Source organism: Nymphalis io, chromosome 27, assembly GCF_905147045.1.
Source record: "Nymphalis io chromosome 27, ilAglIoxx1.1, whole genome shotgun sequence".
Classification (NCBI taxonomy): domain Eukaryota; kingdom Metazoa; phylum Arthropoda; class Insecta; order Lepidoptera; family Nymphalidae; genus Nymphalis; species Nymphalis io.
The window spans coordinates 4,980,590-5,008,252 of NC_065914.1; the positions used below are offsets into that span (position 1 = coordinate 4,980,590).

Below are 27,663 nucleotides of genomic sequence, written 5' to 3' on the forward strand. Positions count from 1 at the left end.
TACGTCTTCACTCTAATCTAGAGACTAGACCAGAGTGAAGACGTATTACTATTTAGAGTCTACTGCGGTTAATCGATTATAACGTCTAATGTCCTATATATTAAGACACTTATTTAAGCTTAACATATATGTCACTAAAGTCATTTTGAATCATTGCGATGCGCCAAATAAATCGAAATAATTTCAGCAATGACAAATAATATATTAACAAACACATTGGTCAAATATATTCGTTCTACTGTTGTGTTAGTTTGTTTCTAGCTTAAGAAATGGAACAGTAATAATTGAAAACATCAATCAATTATGCAATTTGTATGTATCAACATATAACCACAATTTATAGGGTAAAGCTCAGCTTTGTAATGATATCTTATATGTATGGCATTTGAATGAAACAATTTACATAGTTAGTTTATTTTGTAGCTCGCATACTTAACAAAATAATATATGTTGACTGCAAATCAATTGAAATAACTGTAAAAAAAATAATAAATTATATTTAATTTTATAAATTATATTTGCTTCCTCGTTTCTGATATACACCTGTAAGGTCTGGAATACCCTCCTGACCTCCGTTTTTCCCACCACCTACATAAGGGTACCTTCAAGTCAATAGTGCTTAGGCATCTTTTAGGCAAGCCCCATCTTAGACTGTATTTTCACTTTCCATCAGGTTTGATAACAGTCAAGCGTGAATATATAAATTAAAAAAAAAAAAACTATTTCTAATTATTAAAAAAATAATGATTATACTAAATGGTACAATTCAACTCATCTTCTTATAGTCGTCAAAGACTGATCGCAAGCGAAAATCCAATAAAAAAAAATATAAAGACTAAAAATATAGAAAGAAAAAATAAGAAGGAATATTGTATCAACTGTCGTCAAACGGTGTCAGACCTAACTTATACTGTCTTTTATTTTGTAGTTGGTAATACTTAATAAGTAAAATATGTAAAATTTAATAATGAAAACCTGCCTTTGCATGACGAGGTGCCTTTTTCACTGAGATATTTGGCGATTTCCGTGTTTGTCGCTGAATGCAATCCTTAAGAGTACCCAAATCTAAATAACATGGTATTAATTTTTATTGAAAACACAAAAGCTATTCATTTAGTCATCCATTTTGGATATTTGCATAGCTTTATATGTATTATAAAAAAAATCCAAAAGCAATCCTATATTTGTAACAAAATTACATATCATAGATTGAGATATTAATTTTTATTTATTTACTCATAGCCAAATTATTTACACAGTAAATTATTATCACATAAATGTACATGTTTTAATTAAAAACTAATGAAATACAGGTATCAAATAAATCTGTCTCTAAAATATGATTTAGCTCATCTTCTATATTCTAGTAAATGCAATGAAAAAAAAAAACAAATAGTTTGTTACACATATCCTTTATTTAATGATTATAGCACAGATAAAAAATTATAACAATCAAAAATAATATGCATTACATTTGGTTTTTTTGGTAAAACATATTATAAATAAAAATGCAAAATTATGCAAATTTTATTATGGAATATCACAATGTACTATTACAGCTACAAATATTAAAAATCTTTATTGGTAGTAGGGCCTTATGCAAGCTCATCTGGGTAGGTACCACCCACTCATCATATATTCTACCGCACAACAGCAGTACTTGATATTGTTGTGTTCCGGTTTGAAGGGTGAGTGAGCCAGTGTAATTACAGGCACAAGGGACATAAAATCTTAGTTTCCAAGGTTGGTGGCGCATTGGCTATGTAAGTGATGGTTGACATTTCTTACAATGCCAATGTCTAAGGGCATTGGTGACCACTTACCATCAGGTGGCCCATATGCTTGTCCGACTTCCTATTATTATATAAAAAAACACAAATTATTGATGTTTTCAACAATGAAATAATCATAATATACAAACATGGTACCTACAAAAATAAAACGGTATTGGATCTGTGTAATAAAAATTAAAACATCAAATTGCTAATTTGGATTATTCCACAATACAATTACTTAGCACTGCAAATTTGGAATTTGCTATTTAATGTCATGCATAATTTGCAATTTATAAAAATATTGTCATACACAAATTATATTTACAAATCTTAGACTACAAAATCGAAAAAGACAACATAGTTTATTTATAATTACACTTATTATATAAAAAAAAAAAACTATTCTTCATATATTTCCAGTACCGAGTCTTATCTAGAAACAAAACGATTCAATAATCATAACGGTGGTGTAATACAGAGAGTTTAAGTACAAATGGCATAACCTAAATTAAAATTTTTACATTATGGACAGTTCTTGTATTATAGTAGAAGATATGGAGGGGGCTTCATTGATAATATCACTAAATTATGTTGTATATTGATAAGAGCTGTTGATTACATACATATTATGTAGTATGTGTTATTTTTATATATTAATTTGTATTATATAGCCAAATAAAATGGTGGGGGTGGTGATAAACAACTTTGAATTGACAAGACATGTAAAGGGGGTAAAAATGATGATAAGGAAGTGAAGTTTGGAAGTGAAATAAAAGTGAAATAGAGTTATATCATAAATAAAGATATATTAATTAAGAACTGTTCATATTGCTTAATATTGCAGACCTCTTAGCGAATTGCTTGGAATATGTAAATGTAAGATTTGTTTATCTGTCCTCCAATGTATAGTTCATTTTCATGTCTGCTTATCCAATACAATTTAAATGCAAATAAAGTATATAAATGATTAATAAATAAATATTTATTGTTATATATAATATTGTTTGAGCATAGTCTTATATATAATATTGTTTTAAAGGAACATAAAATCATGACTCCGGGTGGAACTCGATCAAGAAATGGTCACATAATCTATTGACAAGGAGACTTTGATGACTCCTTAGTTATTAACTTTGATTTTATAACCATTATCAGCATTAATTTGAGTTAAATCGTCCAACTTATCAACTAAAAGTAGTTGCCTTTGTTTAAAACATTTATATAACGTTATTTACAAAGATACATAACATTTAAGAATATATATTAACAAAAGAAACGTATTATATAATAATATATAAAATATGCGATTAGGAAATAGACGACAATGTGAACTGCTTTGTCCAAGTAGTACAATCTGAAACAAAAGTGACGTTTAAAATAATGATGTACACATACATAGTAATGACTATTTATGTTTTTTTTTATAGAATAGGAAGGCGGACGAGCATATGGGCTACCTGATGGTAAGGTCACCAACGCCCATAGACATTGGCATTATAAGAAATGTTAACCATTGCTTACATCACCAATGCGCCATCAACCTTGGGAACTAAGATGTTATGTCCCTTATGCCTGTAATTACACTGGCTCACTCACCCTTCAAACCGGAACACAATAATACCAAGTACTGCTGTTTTTGTATTTAAATTGATGTTAATATCTATTTATGATTAATGGTCACAATGAAATTTGGCACATATTACATTTTCCAGTTTTTTTTTTTATATCATACATATTGCTGTAAATAATCGCTACAGAGCGCTAGCGGTTTAAAGTGTGAGACAGTGTGTGTCATAAAAGGCAAGAGACATAAGATCTTAGAAGTTATAATTAGTTTATTGATAGAGGAGAGCTTTTCTTAACAGGTGGCTCTTCTGCTCGTTTGTCTGCATAAAATAAGTAAAAAAAATCAGAAGGTCTTACTGTCTTTGCAGCTTCCTGGCTTGTGGCAATGTCGCAGGGTCCTCTTTGCAGCAGTACTCCCGAGCACCCTTTATATAGTTCCTTATGTAAGCACTCCAATCCAAAGCCTAAGGATATAAATAAAAAAATTAAAAAAAAACTCATTGTTATGCCATTCTGCTGGGGATGAAATTATGATGAGCCGTTCGGTTGATCGATACCGGTCACGAAGACCATTCATAAAGGTGGCTAGCCGATTATGGAAACGATTTATAGTGCTCAAGTGTGTGTGCAATACGATAATCATATACAAAGAAAATTTAGGCCCAGAACCAACCGCCACTGTAAATGCTAACAGGTAACTTCCAATCTGGCTTTTATTGAGAAAACCTTCACATAAATACCCCTATAACTTTTAATAGAACTCATAATCCACAGTAATAAGGGTTTTATTTACGTTTCGTATCTCCAAGATTTGCCAGATTTAAGTCTCGTGAATCGGTATTCTTAGGTTTAGACTCGAGACCTGTTCCCCGCTTGCATGTTTACTCAGGATAGAGCATTGTGCAAGCTCGTTTGGGTAGACAGATGTTCTACCGCAAAACAGCAACTTAGTATTGTTGTGGGACATAATATCTTTGTTCCCAAAACTGGTGGCGCATTGAATTTGTAAGTTTGATGTAAGGGATAGTAAGATTCGCGGTTCATCCAGCACCTATTTGCCAGTCCGCCTACCTATTATAAATAAAAACTTTAATTCTCACCTCCATATTTGTGTAAAATATTTCATTATCGACTTTAGAAACTTGTTTACACAATGCTCTGTAGTTATCATTGTTAAAGAACCATTCCTTCGTCGTGTAGTATTGCAGGACTTCTAGACCGTAACTGACGCGTTTCTGAATTTTAATCATACTGGAAAAGGAAGAATTACATATTGTAACAGCCTGATAATGTCCCACTGCTGGGCTAAGGCCTCTCCCTTTTGAGGAGAAGGTTTGGAGCTTATTCCACCACGCTGCTCCAATGCGGGTTGGTAGAATACACATGTGGCAGGATTTTAATGAAGTTAAACATGCAGGTTTCCTCACGATGTGTTCCTTCACCGCCAAGCACGAGATGAATTATAAACACAAATTAAGCACATGAAAATTCAGTGGTGCTTGCCCGGGTTTAAACACACTATCATCGGTTAAGATTAACGCGTTTGAACCACTGAGCCATCTCGGCTTTTTTCTTGAAGAATTAATAGAGTCCGAGATCGCTCGATGGTTAGAACTCGTGAATATTAACCGACGATCTCGGTTTCATGTGTGTTATTTTTATTTATTTATTGGAAAACTGTAGCTATTACAGTACATATATTATTATTAATACTTTATATATATACATGGAATTTTACAATTTTTGTGTGTTTTTATAATTCATTTCTTGCGGTAAAGGAAAAGGCAACCATTTCAAAACACTGTAGTTAGTGATTTAAGAAAAAGTACGAGTCTCTGAATGTCCCACTGCTGAGCTAAGGCTGCCTCTCCTTTTGAGGTTTGGAGCGTATTCCACTCTACTCAAATGGATACAAATTTTCATCCTGCACAGGTACGAAACCACTATTATTAATTTTTTACATAATCATTTATTTAGCGGTATACTTACAAAGTCTTCTTTCCCATTAAAAACATGATTAAATCCACAAAATAAGCTGGTAATAGGTGGGTGAAGAAGGCAGCGATCTGGTGTTGGACCTTCGAGCTCTTTGGTGAACCCCCCGGGTACCAGAGGCACACGGAGAAAGGGAACTCTTGGACGTGAATGCGACCTTGAACAGAATATCAGCATTCATTAATAACAAATGATTCACAATGAATTTTTTTTTTTGCAAATTTTTATTTTACTATTTATTGTCTGCGTCGCTGGTCTAATGGCTAGATATAAAAGATAATCTTCAACAGAAAATCCTTATAAGATATCTACTAGACAAACGAGACCATCAATGACCATCATGATTTTTAAAACAACAATTTGAAAGAGAAATATATAAATATTATGAACAAACACACAATAAACACTATACATTAATATACGAGTAGGTACATACTAATAATAATAATATAATATCCTGGTACATTATTCACACACGGCCATCTGATCCCAAACTAAGCAGAGCTCGTACTATGGAAACCAGACCACTGATATACTACATATACTACTTTTCTTTTGCAAATACATACTTATACAGATAATTACACCCAGACTCAGGACAAACAGACATGTTTATGCACACAAATGTCTGTCGTGGTTGGGAATATAGCCCACAACCTTCGGCGTGAAAGGCAAGTATCTACTAGCCACGCCAACCGGCCCGTCTAATACATACTTTAATATTTATCTATAAGAACTTAACATTAATAATCAGCTATTGCAAAATTTTCTTCATCGCTAAACTTTGCAAATTGTTTTGGTGAAAAATTTTCAATATTACAGCTGCAATAATATGAATTGTTATATTTACCCATATCGAGTGCTTCGCCCCAAGTAATGGGGTTGTTACCGGATTGTGTTACGTTACAAATTCGAATCTCTTTCGGCCTGAAAATTAAATATATTTTATTATATTCAGTAGGGCTTTGGTCAAGCTCATTCGGGTAGCCACCCAGTCACCACATATTTCTACCACCAACCAATATTTAGTACAGTTGTTCTGGTTTGAAGTGTGAGTGTGGTGTAACTACAGGCAGTTGATGGCACAAATGTTAGGGATGGTGGTCCGATTGTCCGTGCGAATCTGTTTTAAATACAGACAGTACAGTAACAGCCTGTTAATGTCCCACTGCTGGGCTAAGGCCTCCTCTCCCTTTTTGAGGAGAAGGTTTGGAGCTTATTCCACCACGCCGCTCCAATGCGGGTTGGTAGAATACACATGTGGCATTATTTCAATGAAATTAGACACATGCAGGTTTCCTCGCGATGTTTTCCTTCACCGTCAAGCACGAGATGAATTATAAACAATAAATTAAAAAAAAATACTACCTTAATTATCAATTATATACTTACTTTTCCACAGCAGTTAAGTATGAGAGCAATATACAGGCATTCACCGCCATGTCGACCGGGATCACGTCCGCTGAGTAGGAGTCGTTACAATGCATCGTGCGGATCACTCCTGACGGAAAACACATCGTAATTTCAAAACCAATCATTTCAAACACACACACACACACACACACACACGGATATGTTTAACAGCGCAGGATATATTATAGTGCACAAGTGTGTGCGTAAACACAAGTGTACTCTCTATTCCCTAACTCTCATAACCCGATGGGACGGCAATCCGACACGGCCGGAAAGAGTTTAAGCGCAGGATCAACGGCTTTACGTGCTTTTCGAGGCACGGAAGAGTTTACACTTCCAATTTCAAGACTCCGAGCTGCTACTGAGAATTTTCGACAGAAAAACCCAATAACTTTTATTGGCCTCACCGACCTGGAATTTGAACCCAGAACCTCGAGGTCTGAGGCCTTATATCTAGCCACTGGACCAACGAGGCAGTCAATAGTCAAAATCTAATAAGACGGACACTACGACACGACCGGAAAAGTTTACAAGGGCTTTACGTGCTTTCCGAGGCATGGGGGCTGCAACCATTGTTAACATATCGACATCGGGCTGTTACTGACATTGATTACAAAACATAAGAAGTTATGTTATATGAATGGTATGATACCATTCAGCTATAGATAAACAAAATAAAATTGCTCGAATGACATTAAACCTACGGCCGAAATACTACCGACCACAGGCACCGTAGATTAAGTTCTCACCTTTTCCAGCGCCAACTAAGAGTCCTGTGGGCCCGTTCATATTGTCCACCCAACCTGGCAACGGTTCCTTGTAAGCTGCGGTTACTAAAAACATAAATCAAAACAAACTATAAAATATCCTCAAACGACAATTGTTAATAATAACCGAAGACTATTAACTCATACAAGTAACAGCCTGTAAATGTCCCATTGCTGAGCTAAGGCCCCTCTCCTTTTTTGAGGAGGTTTGGTGGAATACACATATGGCAGAAGATCAGAAATTAGACATATGCAGGTTTCCTCTCTATGTTTTCCTTTACCGTTAATGCAACGATCAGTTCGAATATCATGTGTCAATTTTATTTTTTATAGTTTCTAAGATGACAGGTGACTGAACCAGCATTAAAACAAATAACAACTAATTACATATTCTACCGCCAAAAAGCTAAGCTTGGTATCGTTGCTTTCCGGTTTGGAGAGTGAGCGAGTTGAACTACTCATGTAGAAATAAGAGATATCTTAGTTTTAAAGCATTGGCGATGTAACCAATGGTTAATATTCTTACAATGACCGTTAATGGTGGTAAGCATTACCCAACAGGTGGCCATATACCGTTCACTTACCTATATTATAAAACTTCATTTATATGTGGAAAAATATTCTTCTAAATTCTTACCAATAGAAGGTCTTGCGATAACGATCGGATATTTCCCAACATGCTGCGAGACCAGATCTTCAGTCAACGACTTGGTGTAGGCGTACGTGTTCGGTTGAGGGTCTATGAGCCTGAAATGAAGGTCATTTTAAATCACACAGCCCAGGGGCTAGATCACTTGCATCTTAACTGAAGTTGCGGTATCACACCGTCTTAATCACTGAATTTTCATTTTCTTAATTTGCATTGGATGAAAATCTGTCACATGTGTGTTCCACCTATCCTAATTGGACCGCCATGAAATAAGCTCCTAACCTCCGCAAACAGAAAGGAGGACTGTAGGACAAAGTTTACTTCACGTAACAGAACAGCTCATCAAAGTCAAGGCCCTCTGTGTTCCCCTTCTCTTACAACCCGGGTTCCTTGAAACGAGGCGTGAAGAGGCATCTTGCGGGCCGGCAAGGCGGGGACGGCTAGTACAGAACATTCTTCCCGACTGTGCTGGCCGTCGTCGCGTTTGGACTCTACTACCACTTACCATCAGGTGGAGTAGAGTCATTTGCCATCCCGGCGCATATTAGAAAAAAAAAAGGCGCTGGTCATACTTCCTTCAAACTTGAAGTTTTGAAGAGTATATATCGCCACTCTAGTCCACGCGTTTTCAGATAAATAACGTTTTCTTATTAGTTGAATCATTGACCTTAATTATATTTTTTTTATTTCTTAACTGGTCTACTGGCCGGCTTTTGTGGCTGCAGATCATGAAGTTACAGTAATAAAATCGCATTTCGGGCCAATAAACAATAATGGGTTTTTGTCAATAAATTATTGGTGTATAGATAAATAATAATAATATCCTGGGACATTTTTCACACACGGCCATCTGATTCCAAATTAAGCTTGTACAGAGCTTGTACTATGGAAACCAGACAACTGACATACTACATATACTATTTTTTTTTTGTAAATACATACTTATATAGATAATTACACCCAGACTTAGGACAAACAGACATGTTCATGCACACAAATATCTGTCCTGGGTGGGAATCGAACCCACAACCTTCGGCGTGAAAGGCAAGCATTCACCAACCACGCCAACCGGCTCGTTAATAAATAATAATAATATCATAAAACTCACTTCGGTTGAAGGTAGCTTAGAAGGTCATCGTCCATCCACTTGACGCATTCAATGACGTCCTGTGGTCTGTGCTTGGATGGGTACAGGCGTTCCTCCAGGGTGTGGACTTCGCAACGACAGTAGGAAGTCGATACGTGGACGAAGACCTTGAAATTGAAAGAGCATATTTTATATAGTAATTTGTATGTAAGCAATCTCCCATTTCCCTTTAAAAGTGGAAACTCCAAATGTTTGCTTGGTAGTTTTGGCCTCTGTGAGACAGTCAGGAACGACAATAGTGTATAGATTTGAAATAGCTCCCCGAACCCAAAAAATACTGAATTTTTTTGGGGTCGGTGATAGCTAAAGCACGGCGAGGCAAATCTTTTTAAAGCCTGTTCTTACACTAGTGGAGTTCTTTACTCTAAATAATAAACAACTTTGACATCGAATTGACGCAATATCATTAGTCGACAATAATCTATAATTATTCATTATGTTGGTGAAGCTGTTTGGAAGTAAAGTTAAAGTGGATATACATAAGTAATTAAGTTGAATATTGTTGTATTAAAAATAAATATATATTTAAAAAGAACTGTTCACAGAGCATAATATTGAAATTGCTTGGATTATGTAAATCAAAGGTTTCTTTATCTCCCTGAGCGTCACGGTAGCATGCGAAAGCGATCTCGTGGCGCTCCACGTTAAGACGGAAAGGGTATCGCTGGTTTTTTAGTGGGAATTCCGATACCGGCGAGCCCCACATATCCCTCCACGGTTCCCGTGGGCGAAACGCGTAAAGCGTTTTTGCAGCGTAAAAAAAAGATTTCTTTATCTCCATATTCTTTATTTTTGGAATTTGAACATGGAATAAATATGAACATGAACAACAAATTAAAATAATTGAACAATCATGTACAAACTATGTTCAATTTGCATATGTAGATATAATTTAGTCGCTTTAAATATTTAGTTTGAATAATCAATTACATTTAACATACTAGTTTTCGCCACCATTCAGAAAGCGGTTATTAGGTACAATAAATCCTTTTCTGTACCCCTAACAATATACAAAACAATACAAAATTCCATGATGATTAGTTATGTATTTTAGTAGTGAAAGCTTGAGTAACTCACTTTCACATTTATAATTATTAGAAAAAACAAAAAAAAGCATGTTGCTTTAACGGTGACTATGATGACAATGGTGGTTTGATTTGATGTATTAAACTATTAATTTTATTAATTATATTATATATATATTACTATTTCTTACCTGCAATTTTTTCATACCATCGGCTAATTTGAGGACTTTTAATGTTCCAACTGTATTCATATTCACGGCATCACGAATGAACATGTCGAATCTGAAAAAATATAACGTTATTATAATATAGCATACATTTGCTGAAAGCCGATTACAAGAATTTTTACATTCAAGCAGGAGATGCATCTTTGAATTATCATTGTACAACTTCTAATTTATAATTAATTTTATAGGACTGTTGTTATCACATATCAGCAAAATTTAATGATTATTTATTTATTAGAATCCCTGACAAGAAACTGTAATCTTAATTATTCTTATAAGCAGATAATATAGATTTAATTTATATACTTATTTACATTTAATATTCAATCACATCTTTCGGTTTAGAATTTGACTTTTAAGCCATTCATTGTTACTGCACTTACGGCATTATAGTGGCAAGTTGTGTGAGATGCAGTTGCTACACAGCTTGGTTGAAGATAATTTTAATGACATCTCCACTAAATCAACTTGACTTATTGCAGTCATTTGAATATTTCTAATTTCTCAAATAGTAGCAGTAAACATCCTACTGTCTTACATTCTAGATCATTGCTTTAGACAGAGAGTCGATTTTTAATTGTAAAGATATCATTTTATAAGATAAGGTATAGTATCCTAATTTAATGGGGACTAGTATCACACAATCTGAATTAATAAAAACTTGGCGATATTATATGATTTGTCGTGAGCCAACAATTCGCCTTGAGCGATTTCTATATTGTGACGCTGGCCATAATACATCACAGGATAAAATGCTTATTTGATCTTGAAAGCATCTCCAGTTTAGTTTTGGAGACATCTTAAGCAAAATATACAAGGGTTCGTGGCCAGACCATTAAGGAATGGTAAAGAAATAAGGAATATTGATATTCCTTATCTGTAGTATTATTCTTTATTATTTTTCTCTATTATGACTAACATATATTTACATTTGCATTATTTTAATTAATTTACACAACAGGGATACATTAATAATTTTTAGTTTGTTTATTTTTGATTTTGAAATTGACAGCTTGACAATGTTGACAATAATGAGGATGAAAATTCAAAATTGTTGATAATCTAAAACTCGTTTAGAAATCGTTTTCATATATAACGTCAAACGTCTTTTTTAGTAATTAATATCGTGTTTTTTTCTTCTATGATTTTTTTGTATAGTTCTGTTTTATCTAATATTTATAATCATTAATCTTTCGGAATTTTGTCTTTATTAACTGACGGATATGCATTACTATGACGTATTTATTTCTTTTTACATATTTGTAGGTGAGGTTTGTATTTTCTTTTTGTACAATTGTACAGTATGTCGAAATAAATTCCAATATAGTAAACATGTTTATTTAACAAGCTTACCGTACACAAGCTGCGCAGTGGAACAAAACCTCAGTTTCTTTTTGCAATAAATCCCAGTCTTGTATAGTAAGACCTAGATCCTCCAGCAGGATATCTCCCTGGATTACTGTTATTTTATCGAAGACTTTTGGAGATTTGTCTTGAAGATAATCAAAAACCTGAAATCATGAATTGTATTTTTATAAAAAAATTGTTCTTTGCTACTCGCCGCTAGGTGACACTAGCAGCCGTGTTTCTTTTTTTAACTGTATGTAAGAATAAGATGCACTTAAAAGTTAAAACTAATAATATATTTAATAAAGGTGCTACTTTAAAATATTTTAAAAAATCATAATAGATGGCGTTGATATATTTACCCGGCAATTTATGAAATCGTCAAGGCGTTCTTTGGTATTTTGTCCTCGTTTCGGCCTCATTAGTAAATAAATCCTTTTTAAATCTGGACAGCATCTTAATAGTTTTTCTATCAGAACTTTTCCCATAAAACCCGTAGCTCCTGTTATGAAGATTGTCTTCCCTGCGTAGAATTCCGATACGCCTATTGATGGCGCCATTTTGTGATTTGTATCTGAAACAAAATAATTAATTTGTCAAAAAATCTAATTTATTATTTATTGTAAAATAAAATTGGTAAACAATGAATTAACTGTTTACTTTTTATAGTTATCTTTATCAATGGCCAATAGATGGCACTTTAAAATAAATTGTTTATTTTCTAAACATAAAATCGTAAAAACAAAAAATCGTGATAAATATATAATATCAAATAAATAAAATACTGATAAAATCATTCAACAACATACACCGAAGGTCAATTTTACTACGTTTATAGGTTACATATCCGAGAAATTTGTTAATAGACCTTGGCATTTTTCTGAATACTTTTACAATCATGTTGCTTAAAAATATAAGCGAGCACGGTGTGCTATTAATTATAATATGCACTTATAACGTAGTATTTACTGTCTTGTATTTTAATGGTATGTTTTTTTTTCAAATTTAGAATTGAACTCAAGTAAATTGGCCACCTGTTGACTTTAACAATAAATAAACCTCCCATACACGTTCAATGTTGGCTTTAAGATGCTATAATTTGACTGTAATTACTCAACTAGTCCTTCGACCAGCAATACAGATATAATGCTTGGCGGGTAGAATAAATAATGAGCTGATGTTATTCAATCAAACTATTTTTTTTTATATAACTACGCCCATAGATATTAGAGTTGTAAGAAATAATTACTGTTCCTTACACCAACGTTGGGAACTAAAATGTTATGTCCTGTGCTACAGGCAAAGGACATAACATTTAACTGGCTTACTCAAACTTCAAATCGGAACACAGTATTGCTAATTGGCGGTAGAATATCTGAGGAGTGGGTGGTCTACCCAGATGGGCTTGCACAAAGCCATCAATCGTGCCACTATGCCATATATCGTTTAAAAAACTGGAGAAACTCTTTATAATTTAATCTTTATACTTTATAATTTAATATTTATGTAGCCGAGATGGCCCAGTGGTTTGGTTAGTGTTAGTGTTAGGTTAGCGTGAATCTTAACCGATGATCGTGGCTCCAAACCCGGGCAAGCACTACTGAATTTTCATGTGCTTAATTTGTGTTTATAATTCATCTCGTGCTTGACGGTGAAGGAAAACATCGTGAGGAAATTTGCATGTGTCTAATTTCATTGAAATAATGCCACACGTGTATTCTACCAATCCGCACTGGAGCAGCGTGGTGGAATAAGCTCCAAACCTTCTTCTCAAAAGGGAGAGGAGGACTTAGCCCAGCAGTGGGACATTATCAGGCTGTTCCTGTTACTAGTGTAGTTACTTACTAGGCGCTTTCGAATATTAAGACAAAACTTTTAAAACATACACAAAAGCTTTTTCAAAGATGAGATCCTTCTTATAGGATCTCCTAAGCGGTTAGACAAAAGGCTGTGAAATAATAAAAAAAAAAACGATTATATATAATAACTAATACATCATCGAGATTAGAGGCGAAGATTAGTAGACGCGCACACATAGACGATTATTTATGAGTTATTTCTCAATTAATAAAGATAAATGGTTTTGATAAATATATTTACATATAAATATTTATATATAATACATTTCACACAATTTATCATCATACTTGATGCAGGACTGAGATAATATATTCAAGAAAGATATACGAATTTTTACATAATTATATATTATAAGAATAACAGAAGTCTATCCGTCTAACTTAAAATATAAATATAGATATGGATATATAATGATGATGATTATTTCCTCCTGACTAATTTAAGCCACTGCAGCCAGACTCAAGGGAGATTAGGCAACTGCACAGGACATATAGTGCACAAGTATGTGCGCAAATAAAGGTGAATTCTGTATTTCATCGCTCTAATAATAAAATGGGGCTGCAATTTCGACACAACTGTAAAAAATTTCAGGCCCGGGACCAACGACTTTACGTCCTTTCCGAGGCATGAGATACGTTTCCAACTTCTAGTCCGGATTGTTTTCATGATTTTTTTCGACAGAAAAACCCAATAATGTTTAATTGTCTCGTTTGTCTAGTAGCTAGATATAAAACCGCTGGTCATGAGGTCCTGGGATAAAAAAAACGCCGATAAAGTACAGTATAAAGAGCATATAATACATATATGCATAACATAATTATAATGTCCTCCAGACTGATTTCTGATCTCAAGAGAGATTAGCCAACTACGCAGGATATATTATAGTGCACAAGTGTGTGCGCAAATACAGGTGCACTCTCTATTCCCTAACTCTCATAATCCGATGGAGACTGCAATCCGACACGACCGGAAAGAGTTCAGTACCAACGGTTTTACGTGCTTTCCGAGACACGGGTGTGTAAACACTTCCAACTTTCAGACTACGGGCTGCTACTGAGAATTTTCTGATACAAATACCCAATAACTTTTTATTGGCTAGACCTGGGAATTGAACCAAGGACTTCCGGGTCTGCGGCCTTACATCAAGCTATAAGACCAACGAGGCAGTCAATGCATAACATATATATGATTATAAATATAAACCCTTCTCGTTTAATGTTCTTTCTATTAGTGAAAACCGTAAGAAAATCCATTGCATGTTTTAAAAGAAGTTACCCGAGGTACAGAGGAATTTAGTGACTTTGTTTTATACTATTTATTGGTAGATATATTACGGAAGCTGTATGTTTTTATGGTTGCGTTTCCATACTTATTTATTGTTTTTTTTAAATATATCAATAACCGTAAATTTCGTTATTTCTCATTTGCAGGGCGTTTCGTACGCCCTCGACGTTCGCATTTATTTAACATATCAAATCAATATTGCCTTAAAGGCAGTATTATATATTTTAAGCCATAATTGTTAGGTAAGGTTACGCGTATTATAAATGCTTAATTAAATTGCCACTCAATAAAATGATTCAAAGTGTTTATATGTTTATATTATGTTTTGGTATATCCAATGCGATGCGCAACTTGCTATAATTATATGTTAGCTCTCCAACTTCATCGCTTTATTAAATATAATTATATAACAAATTACATTGTTACTATAATGTGTTGATTATATTGTACAACAGAACATCTTAATTAATTAAGTGGTTATAATTCTTATAAACATTTAATTACTTAAAAAGAAATAAAACACGGATTTATTTCTTAGATTAGTGTTGAGTTATTTTTTTGCAGTTAACTCATTTACAATGTGTTTTTTTATATGAAATTAAAAACAACTTTTAATCAATTTGAAAGATTTACTTTATTTTATTTATTTAAGGAGAACGAATGTGGCATTTAGGGGGTAAGTTCAGCTTCGACTGTAGACGATGGCATTTCAATGATTACAAACCACTCGTAGTCCTAATGTCAAAAGGTTTACGGGGTACTTAGCGATGTCAAAGTGACAGGTTTGTTCCTGACCCCTTGGGTTATTGTCCTCCCCTTTTGACTAAGCACTGGTCCACTGCGGTATCTAACCAAGCGGGGTATATTATGAAAAGTTGTAAACGGTTCATAATTTACAAATTAGTGTAGCAAAAAAAGGCATTACACGACTCGGGAGTCATTCGTTCAACACCACTGCCATAGATAATAAAAATGAATAATAAATGTTTTTTTTATTCGTGTCGTCATTTTACACACTTTGCATATGTTATACATCTATCTTATCGTGTCATGAATAAACAAACGTTCATCTTACATTTTACATCATGGCGTTTTACATTTTAATTATATGTCATAGTATAGTCTATCTGTACTATTAAACGAGAATTGTTTGTTTGTAATACCTGACAGGGGCGTAGCTACCGCCGTATCAGCCGTATCAAAGATACGGGCCCAGCTGCAGGGGCCCGAACCCAAACTCTAAGACCGTACGCTAAATTACCCGGGACAAAATTAAAATATTATACACATTTTAAAAATCAATTGGAATAAGTAGTTTAAGGCACTAAACTCGCGTGAAAAAAAAAGGTCATCACCGCAGTTAAGATGTAGGGCCCCCCACCAAATTTTGATAAAGGGCCCGTCAAGGGCAAGCTACCTAACTGATGCAATGATACCCCGGAAAACTTATACTAGAATGCAGTGCGTTTCGAAGACGATTTCAGTCCTAATATTTCAATTGCAAAAACACTAATAGACGACAGAAGGAATTTCGAAGTTCCTGAGAAGTATTATGTGTAAACAATTAGTTACCCATTGCTGGCCCTTATCCAGCAGAAGATTGTTTTTCGGGATTTTCTTTAAAACAATATTACACTTGGGGATTTTATAATTTTCTATAGAATATTGAATAGATGAACTTTCGATGTCATGGTATGAGACCAATCGTATGCTATAGTAACTCTATGATAATTTTGAAATACAGTTATCGACAGAAATTTCTACTTAAAATTCTTAAGGTGGGTTTCCACTGGTGGTAGAGCTTTGTACAAGCTCGTCTGGGTAGGTACCACCCAATCATTAGATATTCTACCGCAACACAGCAGTATTTGGTATTGTTGTGTTCCGGTTTGAATTGTGAGTGAACCAGTGTAATTACAGGCACAAGGAACATAACATCTTAGTTCCCAAGGTTGATAACGCATTGGTGATGTAAGTAATGGTTAACATTTCTTATAATGCCAACGACTATGGGCGTTGGTGACCATTTAACATCAGGTGGCCCATATGCTCGTCCGCCTTCCTATTCTATATAAAAAACAACGGACAAAGCCCTGTTCGTGGAAACCAATTCTAATAACAATTGTCACTATCGCAAACGAATCTAAGCGTAATCGTTTATCCGTTTTCCTATTCTTTAATTTAATTATCGACGATTGGCATAAAAGTTAGCAATTAAGTTTGGATTTGACCTAACGGTATATAATAATACAATATCGGTTCGGTTCCGATCCGAATAAATATAGAATAATCAAAGTTGGATTGTAATTGAATCGGAAACGTAACGTAATTGTTATATCGTTATAAAACCTCAACAAGTGCTAATTTCCGGATATTATGTATAATTAAGCCGAGATGACACAGTGGTTTGAACGCGTGAATTTTAACCGATGATCATGGGTTCAAACCCGGGCAAGCACCACCGAATTTTCATGTGCTTAATTTGTGATTATAATTCATCTCGTGCTTTATGGTGAAGGAAAACATCGTGAGGAGACCTGCATGTGTCTAATTTCACTAAAATCTGCCACATGTGTATTCCACTAACCTGCACTGGAGCAGCGTGGAATAAGCTCCAAACCTTCTCCTCAAAAAAGGAGAGAAAGCCTTCAGCCCAGCAGTGGGACATTAACAGGCTTTTACGGATATATAATTGTTATATGTTAATGTAAAATGCTTATAAAACGTGCGCAAATTGCGATGATTTAAGTTTACGCTGATAACAAACAGACGCTGAATATATTATCCTCTTGAATAAAATATATTATGTATGTGAAGCGCGTTTCATGAGACTATCGCCCTTGGAGGAAATATATTATCATAGCTACACAGAGATCTGACGATATTTAAATATTTTTTTAATACGCTCGTGTTATGGTAATTGCAAAAAAAACTATTTGTCTTTATATGGTACTTAATAATTCTGCAAATATAGAATTTATATTACATATATCTAAAATATGCACACTACTGACATCATCGCCATGGAACTATAAAGTATCATTATATAGAGGTTTTATGTAAATTGTATTAGTAATTTCTGCGTGAAAAAAAAAAACCAAATAAACAATTTCATTTTAAATAATGTTATTAGACCCGTTTGTATAACTACTAATAATATATATGAGAACAAAAAAATGCCGAGGCAATGCTATCGATATAAATTAATCACAATTTCTTCCAGTCATGTTCCATGTTGTGGAATATGGCTGGCCCATGCGGGTTTTTTTTATAGAATAGATAGGCGGACGAGCATATGGGCCATGTGATGGTAAGTAGTCACCAACGCCCGTAGACATTGGCATTTTAAGAAGTGTTAACCATCACTTACATCGCCAATGTGCCACCAACCTTGGGAACTAAGATATTTTCTCCCTTGTGCCTGTAATTACACTGGCTCATTCACCCTTAAAGCCGGAACACAACAATACCAAGTACTGCTGTTTCGCGGTAGAATATCTGATGAGTGGGTGGTACCTACCCAGACGAGCTTGCATAAAGCCCTACCATCAATAAAGATTTTTAATATTTGTACCTGTAATAGTACATTGTGATATTCCATAATAAAATTTACATAATTTTGCATTTTTATTTATAATATGTTTTACCAAAAAAAAAACAAATGTAATGCATATTATTTGCTGATTGTTATAATTTTTTATCTGTGCTGTAATCATTAAATAAAGGATATGTGTAACAAACTATTTGTTTTTTTTTCATTGCATTTACTAGAATATAGAAGATGAGCTAAATCATATTTTACAGACAGATTTATTTATTACCTGTATTTCATTAGTTTTTAATTAAAACATGTACATTTACGTGATAATAATTTACTGTGTAAATAATTTGGCTATGAGTAAATAAATAAAAATTAATATCTCAATCTATGATATGTAATTTTGTTACAAATATAGGATTGCTTTTGGATTTTTTTATAATACATATAAAGCTTTGCAAATATCCAAAATGGATGACTAAATGAATAGCTTTTGTGTTTTCGTCTGGCTGCGGAGGCTGCGGTATCGTGTTGATATAACGCATCCGCGGCCTCTCCCGTGCTTTGCTTCACTCGTGACTCGGCGGAGCTCTCACCAGGGGGCGAATCTCGCCCCATCGCCCCCCCCCCCCACTTCAACACAACTTTCACGCTTAATTACAAGAGTAAATATGAATATTAATAATTGCTTAAATCGAGCATTGCTTAGAGCATTATTTTTAATATGTATATATATTTAAGCACGTAATACAATATCCTCCTTAGTTTAAAGTTGGGTAAATCATTATCACACAACATTAAACTACTATTTTCCCACAATTTTCATAACAATAGAACCGATTTCTTTATAATTCTTAAATACTACAACGAAAGAACTCTTGTAACAATATGCATATATAGAACACAATAAAAAAAATCAATGTCAACGTCCTTAGTAAAGTTGACAACTTTTGTGATGTAAATTTGTCGGCGACAAAAGTTGATAAAAAACAATATTTTTTCTATAAATCAATAACTGAATGACGGACTGATATCACACGCACAGCCTAAATTGCTGGGGCTGTTAAATTAAAGCGCTAGTCTTCTATATATAAATAAAGGAAAAAACTGACTGACGGACTCATTACGAGACCTCCGAAATTATAGATCCGATTGACTTGAAATTTGCCATAGTTAGACTCTTGTCGCGACGAACACGCTCACTAAGAATGGATTTAACGTAAATCTTATCCAAAATAAATTTTCCATCTTCAGAATTTGGAACATAAGTTTTCAACTCGATAAAAAATTTAAAGGTTCTTGCATGAATTTTACCCGTAAGAATATATTTTTTGAAATAAATCAACCTTTAAATTTTTTATGGATGATTTAAATAAAAAAAAGGCCAACGAAAAATAATTACGCAAAAAAAACTAAATTCTGAATACAAAAAAAAAAAAATTGTCTAAGAAAAACGTCTGGCAACACTTTGATAATTGTTATTAATAAAAGTAAACGTTTTTTATCTTTTATTTTAAAGTTTTTAGTCTTAAATGTAGAGAAGTCCAGAGAATTTTTTGAATAGTGATTTAACTAAAATATCGGTAGCATTTTCGTCATCACTACCTCATGATTTATTATGTACATGATTTTAAATATATTTTTAGATATTTAATTTGCATATAAATATTAGTCTTTTGTCATATGCAAACATTATTTATTATGTAAATTAAATACAAAGTAATTACAGCGTAGATATATATCCGTTGTATTCACAAAAAAAGTAATGATTTAAATTTTATCTACATAATCAGTAATAATCAAATATCAAAACTATTAATAATACTTTAATATGAACTGTATATATTTTTTAATTGTGTTTTGTAATTAAAAATTTATTCATACATAAATGCAGTAGCTTTCTGTCAATGTTAACCATCAGGCTACAGGAATCTTTTTCTTTTTTCTTAAGGCAATATATCGTAAAAATAACAGTTTGTGGATGTCCCAGCTGGGCTGTCACCTCTCCCTTTGAGGGAAAGTATTGGAGCTTATTTCATCCTGTTCCAATGTTAGTGGAAACATATATGGCAGAATTTCAGTGAAATTATACAAAGACAAGTAAAAATATTATAAGAAATATAAAAAAATAGTATCGAAACATAAAAATCAGACGAAGTGACTAAAATAAATACCAATTGAGTTGCTATTAAATTAACTATTTTAGCTTTGTCAATTAATAAATTTTAATTGCATGCAAAAAGTAAGGCGTAATACTTCAGAATAACAACAGATGTTTATAAACAAACGCGTGAGTAGTATTTGTTGATTTCCATACAAATTTGTCTGTATTATTAGAGAAAAAGAGCATATACTGTACTTCTTGCCGGTTCTTCTCAGTATATTCTACATTAAATAACTCAACACTCAACTTAAATAATGATTGGAAAATAGAAGCTACTTGAAGCAAGTGTATTAAGATTGCTTTCGGTAGATTTTAGTTGATTGGAAGCAGTTATGCACAAATCGGTTGTAGGGTTTTGTGCGAGCTCGTCTGGGTAGGTACCACTCACTCATCACATATTCTACCGCTACACAGCAATGCTTAGTATTGTTGCGTTCCGGTTTGAAGGGTGAGTGAGCCAGTGTAATTACAGGCACAAGAGACATAAAATCTTAGTTCCCAAGGTTGATGGCGCATTGGCGATGTAAGCGATGGTTAACATTTCCTACAAAGCCAATGTCTATTGGCGTTGGGGACTACTTACCATCACGTGGCCCATAAACTGGTAGAAATCCTAACTAATATTATAAATGCGAAAGTGACTGTGTAATATACGGTGCCCAACACTACCCCCCCCCCCTTCACGGGGCGGAATTAATATTTTAACATTAAATGAGTTAATAAAATACGTTTTACCTTCCGTGTTAATAGAGGAAGTACATCATTACATTTTTAACAGCTTTGATCGAAACCTTTTAATATCTACGTCATTTGACATTTGACATTTCCCCCTTTTTATGTCACTTGGCATTTACTAACTTTCACTAAAGTAATTATTACGTTTTGATATTAAAATGTCTTTGTTCTGACTGGATACTTGGTGGTAGGTTTATACATACTTTCTAAAACAGTGTATTTGCTTATATATTTGTAATTCATCTCGTGCTAGACGGTGAAGAAAACATCGTAATTAAACCGGCATATGACTAATTTCACCGAATTTCTGCAACATGTGTATACCACCAAGCCGCATTGGAGCAGCGTAGTGGAATAAGCTCCAAACCTTCTCAAAAAAAGGAAGCCTTAGCTCAGCAGTGGGAAAATCACAGGCTGTTACTTTATTAAAAAACCGCATTTCAAATTTATCTATAACCGAATTTAAAACTCATGTTAATTTTTTAATTTAATAAATAAGGCCAATTATACTATACATGATTATATAAATGGTAGACGAACTTGGAGTTAGTATCCGTTGATGTTCATACAGGATATATAAATATAATTGTATATGATTATACAATTATATGATGAATAGTAACTACTGAGTTTCTTGATTAGGACTGATAGCTATTATATATATAAGAACAACGATATCTTCTTTTTCTTCTTCTTCGTCGTGACACTCTTGTCAGAGCGTTCGTGGCCGCCATGTAGTATTACGAATTTGTCGCAGATGAGCCTTGAGCCTTCGCCAAATGCCCCTATTAGCGGTGAGTCTGCTGTACTCATGCAAAGGACCGCCAATAGTTGTTTTTAATTGGTCGGTCTATCGCATGGACGTCTTTTCCACGTTGTCAGGCACCTGACACCATGCCTTCAATGACAAGGCGCTCTAACTACGCTCTAATAACAATATATATTTAATTATTCTTTGTTTATATATGTAACTAAGAAATACATCCAGTAACCTTGTAAAGTACATACATCATATCACATAGATATATATTTGTTTAACACGTGACGTCCGGAAGAAAATAAGAGGTTGAAATAATGGCTCTTCAACTTTATTTCCGATAAATAAACACATCATACTTTATTAATAATGAAATTGTTTAAAAGAACCTAGAAAATTAATGGACGTCCATCATAAGCTAATAAATGTCGTTTTTGTAATGTCAAGATAATGAAAACTACTAAACTAATATACATATTATTAATACCAGTAGAGACAGCGCTTTTCGGAGAAGGTTTTCGAATATAATACTATTATGTAAGTATCTGTGCTTCGCAATTTTACCCGCTTTTAATTTAAACTATTGTCATGATAGACGTGAATTTCTTGCTCTTATTCCTATAATAAAAGAATGAATGGTGATATATTTATACAAGAACGGCTTTATAAACGTTGCTTATCGACTCGCCAGTTACACTGACTCGCTCTTTCTGTCATTATTGACATGACATTCGAAAGAAGAAGACAGCATGTTTTAACTTATCACCCGCTAAGCAAGGTTTATAAGTAAGGCTGTAAGTGATAGAATGAGTAAAAATTAATTTAATAATAATCGTTACTTTTTTAATTTGATATATATAAGCGGACAGGCAAACTGGCCTACTAAGTAAGTCGTCACTCGTCCATTTATAGAGGAACTGTTGAAAACTGTGTTACGCTATTTTGATGCGTGTATTCTTTAAATGCTATAACTATAATAGTCAATATCGCGTATCACTTTTTGACATTTCACAATCGTGTTTTGCAGTGTTTCGAGTTAGTCCTTATAGAATAGCAGTTCTGTGAAGTCCATTCAACTTTAATATCAATGAAATGACGTCATTGAGAGCCGAGATGGCCTAGTGGTTAGAACGCGTAAATCTTAACCGATGATCGTAGGTTCAAGCCCGGGCAAGCACCACTGAATTTTCATGTGTTTAATTTGTGTTGATAATTCATTTCGTGCTTGACAGTGAAGGAAAACATCGTGAGGAAACCTGCATGTGTCTAATTTCATTGAAATTATGTGACATGTGTATTCTACCAACCCGCAATGGAGCAGCGTGGTGGAATAAGCTCCAAAACCTTCTCCTCAAAAAGGGAGAGGAGGCCGTAACCCAGCAGTGGGACATTAACAGGCTGTTACTGACGTCATTAATGATGTCATACTTTTAATAATGAATCTGTTGAACCGTCCGCTATTTGCTATTGGAAATACCACGTTCAGTTCGCTAATGATCCGAATGACGTATTAAACTTCCGTCGTTAAAGGAAGTGTTGACCAGCGTCGTAGTTACAGACACGAGCGCGTCTGGTAAGATTTCAATTTTTCATACAAGAGAAATAGTACACATCTTACTATTACGTACGATTACCTCGTTGGTCTAGTGGCTAATAAAGGTCGTAGGGTCAATAAAAAGGTATTGGAATTTTCCGTTGCATCCAGAGGCTGGAAGTTGGATGTGTGTACACTACTGTGCCTCGTAAAGCCGTTAATCCTGAGTCTCTTTCCGATCGCGCTGGATTGCCGTCCTATTGTGAGATTGAGGGAATAGAAAGTGCGTCTGTGTGTGCGCAAATACTTGTGCAATAATTATATGTCCGTTGCAGTTGGCTAATCTCTCATGATGTTGCCCGCCGTGGCCGAAATCGGTCAGGGCACGACATGAGTTAATTCCATGCCACGGTACCTCGTAAATAAAAAAAACTAGCTTCCTTCTTATATTTTTTGCTAATATTAGTTAACTCAATAGAATCCGCATTCCATAGTTATACGTCTTAATAAAAACGTGGTAAAATTATGATACAAAATCCTACGCATTTGATTATTCCTAAAGAGTATTGTCAATATTAGCGGAACTCGCGGCTGCGTATGCGTGGAAATTAGTTTGACGAAAACCTTTTAAAATCTGCCTCTTAAATTAAATCTGCTATTTGAATTATACATGTAAAATATTTTAATTAATAGGTAGCAGCGGTAGTCCAAAAATGTTTGTCTTGGTTTTAGTAACTCGCAGAAGTCGAGATGGCCGAGTGGTAAGAACGCGTGAATCTTAACCGAAGATCGTGGGTTCAAGCTCGGGCAAGCACCACTGAATTTTCATATGCTTAATTTGTGATTATAATTCATCTCGTGCTTGACGGTGAAGGACTGGTGGTAGAGCTTTGTACTGGTGGTAGAGCTTTGTGCAAGCTCGTCTGGGTAGGTACCACCCACTCATCAGATATTCTACCGCAAAACAGCAGTACTTATTATTGTTGTGTTCCGGTTTGAAGGGTGAGTGAGCCAGTGTAATTACAGGCACAAGGGACATAAAATCTTAGTTCCCAAGGTTGGTGGCGCATTGGCTATGTACGCGATGGTTACCATTTCTTACAATGCCAATGTCTAAGGGCGTTTGGTGACCACTTACCATCAGGTGGCCCATATGCTCGTCCGTCTTCCTATTTTATATAAAAAAAAACATCGTGAGGAAACCTGCATGTGTCTAATTTCAATGAAATTTTACCACATTTGTAATCCACCAACCCGCATTGGAGCAGCGTGGTAGAATAAGCTCCAAACCTTCTTCTCAAAAACGGAGATGAGGCTTTAGCCCAGCAGTGAGACATTCACAGGCTGTTACTGTACTGTACTGTAAATATTTTAAGCACATATTCATGCACATGCAGAAGCAGAAAATTCAGTGGTGCTTGCCCGGGTTTGAACCCACGATTATCGGTTAAAATTTACGCGTTCTAACCACTGAGCCATGTCGGCTTAACATAATTTACCAACCACCAATTGACATAGGTATGTTAAATAAATACATAAAAAATACTTGAATATTTTATAATGAATGTAATTTTATAGGATTTTTAGCTTAGGCTTTTTTTCTTCAAGCTAATAGGATGTAATCGAATCATTTTATGTTAAGCAATTCCGAAGGTCATAGTTTGATGAATGGATAAAAAGCAGTTGCCTCATTTATAAGCGATGTATGTGTGTCAAGACCGCTGTTTATGTAACACGAGTTCTGAGAAACATTTTGCACAATTTTTTTTTTTTACATTTCCCGCAACGGTGCGCTGTGAACCATGCTCGGTTGCCATTGTACTAAATATTCGTTGGAATAATAATAATAAGCTTCCGGCACCTAAACGCATTCAGTTTCAACGAATAAAAAAAAAATAATAATAATAAAAAGGTTTCGTAAGTGATAACTATGAGATTTTGGTGAGCGCTGTCAGATTGCCCGGTATTGATTAAGAAGCGAGGCGATATAATTAAAAAAAAATATTCACCAATCGAAAATGATATTTTACTTCGTTTTTGACCTTATATATTCTATCGCCAATACTTAGTATTGTTGTGTTCAGGTTTGAAAGGCGATTAAGCCAGTAATTTAAGAAGGAACATAAAAATCTTAGTTACTAAGTTTAGCATTGTTGATGTAAGGGCTCGTTAATATTTCTTACAGCGCCAATGTCTATGGGCGGTGTTGACCATCAAGGCCCAATTGGAATTGAGATTTATTATTAAAAATTATTATTATTATTAACTATTACAAGTTGCTATATATAAAATAATATATTGAATTTATAATTTAATTTACGAGCTTAGCTTACTTAACTTATTTATCGAAACACTTTTAGAAATACGATTAAAATAAACAAATTGTATTGAATAGATTAAGCGTTAAGTGATTTTGAGTTAAGTCAGTATAAGCTTATGTAGCAGCTTTCAGCGGCTCAAGCACTGTCGTGGCACGTAGGCAATGCGTCGTGATGCTCCATTGATTAGAAGACTTAACCGATAATTCTGTGTATGTTGTAATATCTCTAAAACTACAGTATAGCAATTCTTAGAACAAAATAGTGAAGTTTTATATATTGAATAACAGTGATACGCTATTTTGATGCGTGTTTAGTTGAAATATTATAATTATTAATGTCAATATCGCATATCATTTTCTGACATATTACGATTATATTCTGTTTACCCTTTCTGTTTCGGCACGGGTAGAATAACAGTCTACATAAAACTCGGACCGGTCGGCGTGGTTGGTAGATACTTGCCTTTCACGTCGAAGGTTGTGGGTTCGATTCTCACCCAGGACAGATATTTGTGTGCATGAACATGTCTGTTTGCCCTCAGTCTGGGTGTAATTATCTATATAACTATGTATTTACAAAATAAAAGTAATATATGTAGTATATCAGTTGTCTGGTTTCCATTACAAGCTCTGCTTAGTTTGGGATCAGATGGCCGTGTGTGGATAATGTCCCAGGATATTATTACTTTTATCATAATGCATATAATTCTATTGGTTAACGCGGTAAGTTTTTTTCTAACATCTTCAACAATCTTTGCCATTATCGCGTTAAAAACAGACATACCGAGGATTTTAGTTTCATAAGTTGTAGTGATAATTAACAAAAACTACAAACAGTCTAAAGCTTAATAAACTTATCGGTATAAACCAAAAACAATTAACCCAAATTACACTTAACTGAAGCTTTCATTCCGCTCACCACCTCCAAGCTTTCAATACCAACTTGATAGATACTATCAGTTTTATGTATTATAGGATAATAAAAAAAATCGTCAATGGATTCCAATAATATATATATATATATATATTCACAGGACCAGGAGGACAGGCTGTTATATATATATATATAACAGCCTGTGAAGGTCCCACTGCTGGCCTTGGAGCTTATTCCACCACGCTGCTCAAATGCGGTTTGGTGGAATACACATGTGGTAGAATTTCAGTGAAATTAGATACATGGCAGGTTTCCTCACGATGTTTTCCTTCACAGTTAAGCACGAGATGAATTATAATCACAAATTAAGCACATGGAAATTCCGTGGGGCTTGCCCGGGTTTGAACCCACGATCATCGGTTAATATTAACGCGTTCTTACCACTGGGCCATCTCGACTATTCTATATATCATTTTATATATATATTTGGATGTATCACACGTTAGCTATAAAAAATAGCCGATTTCCTTCGTTGGGGTTCAAGTTTGTTTCAAACTTAATTTCATCAAAATCGGTTCAATGGTTTAACCGCGAAAGCGTAACAGTTAGAGTTACTTTCGTATTTATAATATAAATATAAAGAATAAATAGATAGTGAACAGCCGACATTATTTAAAGCCGACACA

At 34.2% G+C, this 27,663-nt stretch overlaps 1 protein-coding gene across 1 annotated transcript in view; it reads right to left on the reverse strand.

Moving 5' to 3' along the window:
- Positions 1–1,415: 1,415 nt before the first annotated feature.
- LOC126778861 (putative fatty acyl-CoA reductase CG5065) overlaps positions 1,416–27,663 on the reverse strand; it is a 37,999-nt gene continuing 11,751 nt past the window's right edge. The window contains exons 2-13 of the mRNA XM_050502587.1: positions 12,274–12,485; positions 11,918–12,075; positions 10,529–10,619; positions 9,274–9,419; positions 8,154–8,263; positions 7,499–7,582; positions 6,729–6,837; positions 6,187–6,263; positions 5,331–5,493; positions 4,442–4,592; positions 3,699–3,805; positions 1,416–3,129 (exon numbers count right to left, since the gene is read on the reverse strand). Of these exons, the coding sequence (XP_050358544.1) occupies positions 3,039–3,129; positions 3,699–3,805; positions 4,442–4,592; positions 5,331–5,493; positions 6,187–6,263; positions 6,729–6,837; positions 7,499–7,582; positions 8,154–8,263; positions 9,274–9,419; positions 10,529–10,619; positions 11,918–12,075; positions 12,274–12,471 (1,485 nt within the window). The 5' untranslated portion in view covers positions 12,472–12,485 and the 3' untranslated portion in view covers positions 1,416–3,038. The remainder of the gene's footprint in view (positions 3,130–3,698; positions 3,806–4,441; positions 4,593–5,330; positions 5,494–6,186; positions 6,264–6,728; positions 6,838–7,498; positions 7,583–8,153; positions 8,264–9,273; positions 9,420–10,528; positions 10,620–11,917; positions 12,076–12,273; positions 12,486–27,663) is intronic.